The sequence below is a fragment of the Prinia subflava genome, chromosome 23, assembly GCF_021018805.1.
Source record: "Prinia subflava isolate CZ2003 ecotype Zambia chromosome 23, Cam_Psub_1.2, whole genome shotgun sequence".
NCBI lineage: Eukaryota > Metazoa > Chordata > Aves > Passeriformes > Cisticolidae > Prinia > Prinia subflava.
In genome coordinates, this window is record NC_086269.1 from 6,878,955 (window position 1) to 6,890,074 (window position 11,120).

At 50.5% G+C, this 11,120-nt stretch overlaps 1 protein-coding gene across 1 annotated transcript in view; it reads left to right on the forward strand.

The window, feature by feature from the left end:
• Window positions 1-678: 678 nt before the first annotated feature.
• The window catches only part of LMOD1 (leiomodin 1), a 20,979-nt gene continuing 10,537 nt past the window's right edge, over window positions 679-11,120 (forward strand). The window contains exon 1 of the mRNA XM_063418326.1: window positions 679-1,179. Coding sequence (XP_063274396.1) covers window positions 919-1,179 — 261 coding nt within the window. The 5' untranslated portion in view covers window positions 679-918. The remainder of the gene's footprint in view (window positions 1,180-11,120) is intronic.

Here is an 11,120-nt window from a genome sequence, read left to right on the forward strand (position 1 = left end):
AAATGGAAAGTTGGTGCTGCCAGCCAAAGCCCAGGCTTAGGTCACTGCCTGGACCAGGAGCAGGGGAGACTCAGGAATTCCATCTGTGCAGAAGGGATGTCTTTGGGGCTTGGCGAGGGGAAGTGGGAATGTGTGAGGAAGAGCAGCTGCAGGAACAGCCCCTCAGGGTCTGAGGGTCGGTGGAAGCTCTGACAGTCTCCGGGGAGTCAGGTCAGCAGAGCTGGGAGCATTCGCTACCTGCCGCCTCCATCCCTCGATGGAACCAGTCTGCCTCAACGCCACCACCTCCAGCTCTTTCCCGAGGGGCTGAGCGCCTCGGCTAACGGCACCGAGTCCACACTGCAGCTGGATAAAGAGGAAAACGTCCTCTGAGGCAGGTGCTTCCTGGCCGATTGTAGCCAAGAGCTGTCACTGTCACAGCAGAGGCTCCCCCATCCCCTCGTAGCCACGCTGCCCACTTTAGCAGACCCCCAGCCCGCATGGCACGGGCTGGGGCTGCCTCCTCCACCCCCCATCCCCGGCCTGCCGGCTGATGCATTTTTCCCTGTTTTCTCACTGGGTTGGCCCATTGCCTTTAAAAGGCGAAATGCTTCGGACTAAATTTGGTCATGTAGCTCTGCATGGTTCCCTGGAATGTCATCGGGTTTCAGGCTCCTCTGATAGCACCATTCCCCGCCTCCCGCCGGGCTCCATTGGCTTCCCAGCGCCCGAACCGCTAGTGGATCCTGTTATTGGCCAACTCTTGGACCGAGGGGTGTCCCCTCTGGATAACCACCGCATCCCCGGCTGGAGAGCTGCTGGGATTGAACGCTTCAGCACCTGCTGCCGCTCGGGAAGCAGCCTTGGAGCTTCGGCTTCTTTTTTTTCTCCTACTTTGGGTACCACACAACCGCCACCGTGTCTCGCCAGCGAGCCAAGATGTCCAAAGTGGCCAAATACCGGCGACAAGTTAGTGAAGATCCAGATATAGACAATTTATTGTCTACTTTGTCTCCAGAGGAGATGGAGGAGCTGGAAAAGGAGCTGGATGTGGTGGATGCGGACGGGAGCATCCCTGTGGAACGCAGTCAGGCAAAGCAATCAGAAAACTCCTCACCTGGCCCACAAAACTGTGACACGGCGTTCAACCACCACGACAAGGACACCAGGACGCTCCTGCAGCGGGAACACTCGACAGACGTAAGTCCCATCCCCCGCTGCTGCTGTGGGAAAGGCGGGAACACACCTCAAACACACCCCTCCCCCCCGCCCCCCCCAGGGCTGTGTGAGGGACGAGATGGAAAACACAAACCCCGAGAAAGGCGTGCGCTTGCTGAGGAAGAATAGCTGCCCCGGAGAGACCAGGCGGCTGGTCCAGGCACTCCAGGAGGGAACAGGGTGTCCCATAAAATCCCGGTTTTAATAGCAAAGCCAAAAGACCTGTGCTGGTGCCAGGGCTTTTCTCGCTGCCCCTGCTCTAACATCCCTGGGCAGGGCTGGGAGCGGAGCTGGGATTCCCAGGCGGCTGCTGGAGGGGCCGGTGCAGTGACAGCGATCCCATGGGCTGCGTTTTTTCTTTTCTTCATTTTTTTCCCCCCTTCCTTTGAAGATCTCTGGATTCTTGAGCCTTTCCGTTCTTCTTATGCAAAAGATTAAACAAGATCTGGTTCTTGTGGAATAAAAATGTTTGCTGCTTTGTGAAAATCATGTCAAGAAGTAGGTTTTACCCCATGCCATTTGTTTTGTATTTATTGTTCACTTAAAATTCCTCCTTTTACTTTGATTTGGGTGCATTTATCTCCCTCTCTGCACCTGGCAAATCGTTTAAGAGTTTTCTTGGAGCTCGAGAGCTTCATGTCAGTCCTTCTTTTCTTTTTGTATTGTGCTTTAGTGGGAGCCAATGCTACTTTTCTGTAGCATTTATTAACTTTAGCACTAAGAATATTTGGTATGTGTTTTGTGCACGGAAGTCTGGGAAGTATCTGCTTTCCCTAGTTTTTCACGGCAGACTGAGCCAGAAAGTGAAAGACAGCGACTCCTCAGCAGTTGATCCATGTGGTCATGAGCTGGTTTCATGTCGCAGGCGTGATTCGCATCTGCTGTGCCAGGGCAGGGCTGGGGAGTGCTGGCAGCACAAGCAGAGCCGAGTATTATGCAGCTACCCCTCTTCTCTGGCTCTGATTCCAGATCTATTCCAGGTCACCCAGCTGTACCCTGGGTCTTCCAGGTGGGTAGTCGTTCTGTAGCTACCACAGAGCACTTGGAAATTTATTTTTCTGGATATTTATGGAGTTTATATAGGAGAGTTCTCTCTTGACTGTGGCCTAGGCACCCTTATTCCCTTCCAAATATTGGGAGGAGCAGGGATGAAAATTGCACCCATAGGAGAAATAACCGAAGGTTGATTTTGGAGAACTGAACAAAGGGTTAGATTGTTCCTTCCCACCCCTGTCCTGGGCAGCCTGTGAGCTCCCTCTGGCTCTGAGGATAAGGAACAGCTTTCACCTTCTCTATGTGGTGCTTGGCATAGGCTGGGGGACAGTGAGTGCCGTGCCCCTCACCACAAGGGCTCTGCCTTGATTTCCTCACCAGTGGAAGATTTCTCTGTGGTAGGGAAGTGCAGGTGCTGCAGGACAAACCTGCCTGGAGAGGGAAATGCTGTTATGTGGGACCAGTCATGCCAGTGACCACTGTTTTGCAGGTGGTCCTGCGAAGTGACACTGTAAAATCTGCTTTTTCAGGTAGGGGGACATTTGGGGTTGACATCCCTTGTGTTGCTGTTTCAGTATTACTGTTGAAACATGAGGGGTTGACTGGGAACTGGCATAGGGAAGTGTCCATGACCAGGAGGAAGGGAGGAAGTCTGTGAGTTTTGTTAAAAAGGGACCTGGGAAATTGCCTGGTTAACCATAATGTTGTTTGAAAATGCCTGAGAGTGCATGTGCTGTGGGAGAGGACTTGGGATGGGGAAAGGGATGGCCCAAGGAAGAGAGACACCTGGGAGAGGGTGTAGGGCTCTGGCTGGAGGGGAGCGCAGCACGGGGGTCCTGGAAAAGCTCCTGCTGCTCTCTGAGTTCAGGAGCTTCAGGCCATGGAAGACAAAGCAAACTGGCGACAGGTCAAGTTTGTCAGTCAGAGTGGCCCAGTTTGATTGCATTGGAGAAACTGGATAGGGCAGAAGTGACTTTCTTCTTCTATTTCAGTCCCTGGAGGCCAAGAAAAAGGTATATCCTACACCCCTTCCTCCCTGCCATTGTTAGGATCTGGGATTAGCACCTAGAAAGTGGCATATCAGATCATGCTGATGGTGGAGTAGGGCTGTGCTCTACCATGGGTCTTGAGGATGGGATGGGGTGGGGATGGGATGGGGATGGGATGGGATGAGTTGGGATGGGATGGGGATGGGATGATCAGACGACAAGAACAGTCACAAAAAGCAGTGCAGGAAGCTGATGGTCCCGTCTGTCTGAGGAAGCCCCAGGGCTATGTTTTGCTGCAGGATGGAATGAAAACATGGAGCCATGCAGAGCACCCCAGGCAGGTGCTGAGCTCTCCCTCAGCTGCTCAGAGCTCTGAGGTCTCCGATGACAAATCCCTCTCATGTGTCAGCAGATTTCATGTTGTGCCAGCCAGCACAGGCATAGTGGCTGCACTCCCACGGTGTTGGCATTCCCCCAGGGTGTGCAGACATCCTCCAATGCATGTTCATCCCAGCCTCTCTCCATCAACAGCTCCCAGTATTCTGAAGCAAATCCAGAGGAGGTCACAGAGATGCTCTGAAGGCTGTAACTCCTCTGATCTGGAAACAGACTGGGAGAGCTGGGGGTGTCCAGCCTGGAGAAGAGAAGGCTCTGAGGAGACTTTAGAGCCTCTTCCAGTACCTAAAGGGGCTCCAAGAGAGCTGGAGAGAGACTTGGGACCAGGGCCTGGAATGACAGGCAGGACAAGGGGGGATGGCTTCCCACTGCTGGAGGACAGGGTTAGATGGGATGTTAGAAAGAAATTCTTCCGTGTGAGGGAAGGCCCTGGCACAGGTGGCCCAGAGGAGCTGTGACTGCCCCATCCCTGGAAGTGATCAAGGCCAGGTTGGACGGGGCTTGAAGCATTCTGGGCTAGTGGAAGGTGTCTCTGCCCATGGCAGGGCTGCAATGGGCTGCAATGTCCCTTTCCACCCAAACCGTTCCATGATTCCATGAACTACAGACAGACAAACTGTAGTTCAAGGACAAGAATCTGCCCTCCTGTCCCTCCCCACTGAAGAGACATCACAGACACAGTGCCTGTCTCCAGATCAGGGGAGCTCCAGACCTCAGACCATCTCTGTGACCTCCTCTGGACTTGCTTCAGAAGTTCCATGTCCTTCTTATGTCCTCCCTGCTGTTCTTCCATGCCTCCTGATGGGAATCTCTATTGTGGAACATTGTGTGTTAGCTAGGATATGCAGGAATTCCTCCAAAGTGCAAAATACGGTATTTTGAAGGGAAAGGTTGAGTTTCTACCCATCTCACTGTTCTTGCAGTCATTGCCCTGTTCTTGGACTGGCTCCAGGCACCTCCATTTCCACCTAAATATTGGGAGAAGTGGGTATATTTAGAAATATTGTTAACTACATAATAACACATCTTCTTAGTGATGAAAAGGGCAAACTTGGGTAACTAGGAAGCAGATTATAAACAGCCCAAAATAGATGTGAGCTTTGCCCCAACCTTTCCACACTGGGCAGCCAAATTCCCATCTTGGTGATGTAGTAATAAATTAATCTTAATTTTGTCATGCTAATGAGTGGAAGTATAACCCAGCTCAAGGGTGGAGCTTCAGCCAGTGCCCCTTTTTGGATGTACTCAACAAGGTCCATGTGTCTCAGGAGCTGGAACTAAATGAATATTCATGAGTAGATGAACAACAAGATGATTTCTATTAGCTCATGGCTCTTTACTGTCACAGGCAAAGACATAATGAGAGAAATTCCGATTCGAAACATGCAGTGAAGTTGGTGCTGTTGTATTAAACTTCCAGAGGGCAGGGTTAGATGGGATATTGGGAAGACATTCTTCCCTGTGAGGGTGGTGAGGCCCTGGCACAGAGCCCAGAGAAGCTGTGGCTTCCCCATGCCTTGAAGTGTCCAAGGCCAGGTTGGACAGGGCTTGGAGTGACCTGGGATAGTGGAAGGTGTCCCTGCCCATGACAGGGGGTGGAACAGGATGATCTTTAAGGTCCCTTTCCACTCAAATCAGTCTAGGATTCTATGAGTTACCTGGGCCACAACTGACTTGCTATCACTTGAAATCATTGTATCATGCCTGGTATTTCTGTCCAGAAGAGGAAAAGCTCTGTGTGCCAGGGCACAGGGGCTCTGTGCACCTGTCCCTGTGGGATGGGTTTCTTTGACAGCTGAGCTGTGTGAGGAGAGGGGGTCTGTGGGAGCTGGTCCAGCTCCGCTATTACTGATGACATCTGTAAAAACCACGTGTCTCTGCAGAGAGCACAGTTATACCCTCCCTGAGAAACCCCATCCTGGGGTCTCTTCCATGATGATCTTTAAAGGAATGATCTTTAAGGTCCCTTCCAAGTATAAGTGTTCCATAATTCCATGATCTTTCCCACTGGCATTTGGTTAGTCCTAAACACTCTCAGGGAACCTCTGCCAGATGGAACCTAGATGAGAAGAACTGTCCCATGGGAAGGATCTCCATGTGAACCACACATGCCATGGTGCTTTGGTGGATGAGTCACCCTTAGTAGTTGCCATGTCCACAACAGGAGGTTTTACTTTCCAAAGCATTCCACAAAATCCACCTGCAGCTGTTCTTGGCTTTCCTGGGATTCTTACCTGGTCTCACCACAATGCCCTGGTGGCTCCCAAAACTCCAAGCACCTGATGACAGAGGCAGCCCCTCCTTGTGCATTCCCTTCTCTAGCATCACCATCTTCCCTGGGGATGGATGGAGCTTCCTTCCCTCAGCTCACAGAAACATGGAATATGCTGAGTTGGAAGGGACCCACAAAGACCACTGAGTCCAGCTCCTGGCCCTGCACAAGACAATCCCAAAATCCCACTCATCATGTGCCTCATGAGTTGTCCAAACACTCTTTGAAGCTCACCTGTAAGGGGAATACACCTGGATGTCCCAGTCCCATCAGAGTTCTGAGTCCTGCCTCCCAACAGGGCTTGTTTTCATTTGATTTCATGCAGCTTCAAGCACAGATAGCTGGAAAGTGCAGGCAAGTTGCATGAGGGAGCAGGAGGGAAGTCATTCCAGGGCTGTGAACCCAATTTTTAATGAGGATACTCATGTCATGGATGTCTCTTTCCGTAGAAGCCCAGGGACTAGCTTTCTGGAGAAGACTCTGAACAGGGGATGCTGGATGCCAGGGCAATTTTGCATAGCCAGAGCCAGATGTGCACAGTGCAGATGGTCTCTGTATTTTTGTCTCTTGAAGGCTGAACTACCTTCCCAAAGGAGAAGCTGAGTTGGTATCTTCCAGCATCTTTTTGCTTCCTCTCAGTTATCTCACTCCCCAAGTGTGCTCCTCTGCAGGCAAGACCTCCTTCTTTTCCAGGTCCATGCATCCTTATCCCTGCAGGCTCCTGGGAATGTTTCCAAGTCCCCAAGCTCTCCTCATGGAGGCTGGACAGGCTCCTCATGGCCTGGTTTGGATGCAGAGGGAAAAACAGTGAGCTCAGAGAGTTTGTGTAATCCAAATTCTGCATATCTGAAGGATGCCAGTGCCAGAGGACAGCAGGTCCTATTGCCATGGAGAAGGATTTCTTTTCACAAGACCTTGGACCTTGGGAAGGTCTTGTAAAAAATCCTGCCTTCCTTTCTAGCTCTCTCAGACTTGGAACTTGCTGCTGGGTGATTTTTAATCCAATCACTTGATTTCCCTCCGTGGAAAGTGGAGATCCTCAGCAGTGAACCCTTCTTCAACACCACAGGCAAACAAGCCAGGATTTAAATTTCTTATTAATGCTCAAAGCTTGTCATTTTTTCATGAAAATGTCTGGAGGAAAAACAAGCTCCTTATTTAACTCACTGGTTCAGACTCAGGGGAATTTGCAAACAAGGGTATAGCAGGGGTTATATCATTCCTTGAGCATCTTCCCAGTTTGTCCCTAACGTGTGTACTGAAATTCTGCTCTTCTGTTTATCAGCCGGATTTTTGACTCTGCCAAGACTGTTCCTCCTCCCTTCCAAGAGTCTTCACTAATTCCCAGCCTTTCTTTTAACTGTGTCCTGACCTGATCTCTTTTCCCTCATCAGAGAATCTTTATGATTGGAAAAGACCAAGTCTCATCATCTAAGTAAGATCATCAAATCCAGAGGATCCGAGAATCCCCAACTGATTTGGGTGGGAAGGGACATTGAAGCCCATCCCATTGCACCCAGCCCTACCATGGGCAGGGACACCTTCCACTACCCAGGTTGCTCCAAGCCCTGTCCAGCCTGGCCTTGGGCACTTCCAAGCATGGGGCAGCCACAGCTTCTCTGGGCAGCCTGTGCCAGGGCCTCACCATGCTCACAGGAGAGAATGGACCAGAATATATAGTTCTGAACAGTTTGTGGCCTCCAGAAGAGGTGAAAGGGATGGGTGACACTGGGACATCAATCCAGAGGCTTTTCCAGTGGCTTCCAGCCCATGGAATGGGCAGTGGGCAAAGCTGTGGGTACTTCCACCAGCACACAGAGGGGAATAGAGCTGGCAGCTTCCTGGGCTTTGCATTCCTCCATGGATGATAGCCAGGGATATCCAAACTAGTCACACATTTGGAAAGAAACCAAAGGTATTGAGCCACTCCTATTTGGTCCTTGAAGGAGGCCACAGATGGTCCCTCCAGCTGCACAAGTCAGTCTACAACTCCCTGACAAGGAGGAAGCAGCCAGGTGGGGGTGAGGCTCTGCTCCCAGAGAGTAAGGGACAGGATGGGAGGAAACAGCCTCAAGCTGCCCCAGGGGAAGTTCAGGTTGGACATCACAAGGAATTTCTCCATGGAAGAGATAGTCATATATTGGACAGAACTGCCCAGGGCAGTGGTGGAGCCCCCTTTCCTGGAGGTGTCCAAGGAACATGCCTGGATGTGGCACTCAGTGCTGTGGGCTGGGTTACACGGTGGGGGGATTGGTCACAGGCCAGACTAGATGATCTCAGAGGTCTTCTCCAAACAAATTGATTCTGTAATTCTGTGAAGTCCAGGAGATCCCTTTCATTGCTCAGAAATTAAAACTGTTGTCTGTGCTCTGGTGTTTCATTCTGAGTTTCTGAAAAAGTCACAACCCAGCAGAAGCAGGAGCTGTTACCTGCAGCAGATGATAAAACAACCCTCCAAGGTAAACACAGAGGCAAGAACAATCCTGTGGCAGCTCCCAGAAGGATCTGCAGTGTGGAGAAAGCTGAAAAATGTGAAGCAAGAATACAGGCATCTTTGAGCTGCATTCCTAAAAACATGGTGTGAGAAAGATCTTCACAGCTGGATTGGTGTTTTTGTGATGCCTTTGGGGGCAGAAGTTTTGCTTTCCTTGTTTTTCCTTTTGTGACCAGGGCAAGTTGCAGCACAAAGCCTTCCCAGTGATGCAAAGCTCACACCAAAGGCACACAAAAGTCTAGGAGATCCACGGTCCATCTAAGGGCACATGCAGGAAAGAAAACAAAAACGTGGATTTCTAGTCAGTTGGGGGAAAAAAGAGTAAAAATCTGAGTTCTATATTTATATGAAACACAACTGGGATGCAGATAAATCCATGGCAGTGTTTGGAGTGGTTAGCATATATGGCCTGAGCTGCCCAGGAGGTTTAATATGTGTTTATGTTGAGTTGATAAATAGACATGGAGGAGGAGAAGAGCTGGGTCCATCATGTGTCCCTCTCTTTCACAGCACTGTGACATCACTTGTGTGCTAAAACCATCTCAGTGACTCAGCTCCCAGCAGGACGCTGGGATTAACTGGTCATATTGCTCCATCCCACCCTTTGCTGTGTGGGAATCACGGCAGGATGGAGCAAGAGGATCCCAGTGTCAGGGCACATGTTTTGAAGTCAAGGTGTGGCTGGCAGGATGGCAGGGGACAGACACACTGTGGAGGGTCAAGAGTCCTGCTCTGTCCTTTCCTCTGCCCAGAATGTGGAGCAAACAGGTATGAAAACAGAAAGGAATTGGAGCTGTGGAAGTAACAAGAGCCTGTCCCAGCCATGGTGTGGCAGCAGGACCAGGGTAGTGCCCATCCCCTGTGCTGGCACTGCTGGCGTCACACCTTCAATCCAACAGTTTTGGGCTGCTCAGGACAAGAAAGTCATTGATGGGCTGGAGCATATCCAGAGAAGGGAACAGAGCTGAGGAAGAGTCTGGAGACACAGGAGTGGCTGAAGGAGCTGGGAGGACTCAGCCTGGAGAAAAGGAGACCCAGGGGGGACCTTCTGACTCTGCACAACTCTCTGACAAGAGGAGGCAGCCAGGTGGAGGTCAGGCTCTGCTCGCAGGGAACAATGTGCAGGACAAGAGGAAATGGCCTCAAGCTATGCCAGGAGAGGTTCAGGTTGGATATTGGGGAAGATTTCTTTCATGGAAAGGATCATAAAGCACTGGCATAGGCTGTCCAGGGCAGAGGTGGAGTCACCATCCCTGGAGAGATTTAAGAGCTGTGTGGATGTGGCTCTTGTGGACATGGGTTAGTGGTGAACATCGCAGTGCTGGGGGAATGGTTGGACTTGATGATCTTAGAGGGCTTTTCCAACTGTAGTGATTCCATTAGTCTGTGATTTCCTGAAACACAACTGGAGAGGTGCCAGCCCAAGTCTTAGAGATGTCCTATGCAGCCCGTTGACCATGTATTGAGCAGCCCAGGGCTTACACATAGTATTTGGGTCAGGATTTATGCTGCATGCTGCTGAGGGCTCCAAGGGGTCCCTCTTCCTGACAGGGGCACCATGGCATGTGTTGGACATGCCTAGCACAGGAAAGAGCACCTGCACAGCTGTGGCAGCCTCTGCCAAGGAGAGTGATTTGCTATTTGCTTCCTTACAGGGAATTCCCCAGTTCCCAAGAACCAGAGATGGTGATCCCTGACACGCCTGGCTCTATGCCCACTGAGTGCTCTGTCCTGGGATGCAGCTCCCATGTGGTGCCAGAGCCTGAGGAGCTGGTGCTCCTGTTTCCCACAGACTGTTTAAGGGAATGACCAGCAAATCAATGACCAGCAAAACTGGTTTGATTTTCCAGGTAGGCACCTGGAGCTTGGCTCATCTCACCTGCTTCAAGGACCTGGAATCATCTTCCAGAACCAAGTGCCCACTGCAAAGGGGTGTCTGCGATGGTCCCATGGGCTGCTGAATGGGATCCATTGGATAGGTGCACCAGCAAGGGGCCTGGAGGTGTGTCCATGTGTTTCCAGGAGGCTGGGAGAAGTGTCCTGCTCCTTGAACATACAGCCCTTATGACACAGAGGATGGAGATAGGATTAAGACTCACCAGGGCTGAATTACAATTTTCCTGTTCCTAAAAATCCAATGAATGCTTTTTGTAGGCTTCCCACAAAGTGCACTGGGCAGAAATCCAGCCCAGAGGTGCTGGTAGTGTTAATCACTGGCATTCCCTGCCCTTTTCGATCTCTGATGAAGAGGAGACAACCAGGGAGAAGGTCTCATCTTGGGAATATCCAGTTCAGCCATGGCAATGCCAGGAGAAGGGCTGGAAATTTAGGAAATAGAAGAGAAAAACCTGGACTTCTAAAATCTGGTTTTGTTAGAAGAGAAAAAGTTTCCTTTTGCAGAGTATTCAGTGGCTTTACAGCCTTCTGGAAAATGGCTGTATGTCTCCATGGAAGGGCTGGAGCTCTTCTGTTAAAGGAAACCAAGTTAAAACATTCATTGGCCTTAAATCAGGGAAAAAAAAAAAAAAAAAAAAAAAAAAAAAAAAAAAATAGAAAAAAGGCAAAATCAGTGCCAGAGGCTGCCCAGTCTCTGGAGAAGAGCTCTGCATCTCAGAAAGGGGACTTTCTAAAAACACTGGCCTGAGATTTCCAAGGAAACAGTGATATTTGGGGTCAGAGAGGTCTGGGCAGAAGGGAAGGGGAAAAGCTGAGTTTCTCATTAAAATGACAATATGTGAGGTGGGACAAGGCAGGGAGTTGCTTACATCTCTCTGGGCTT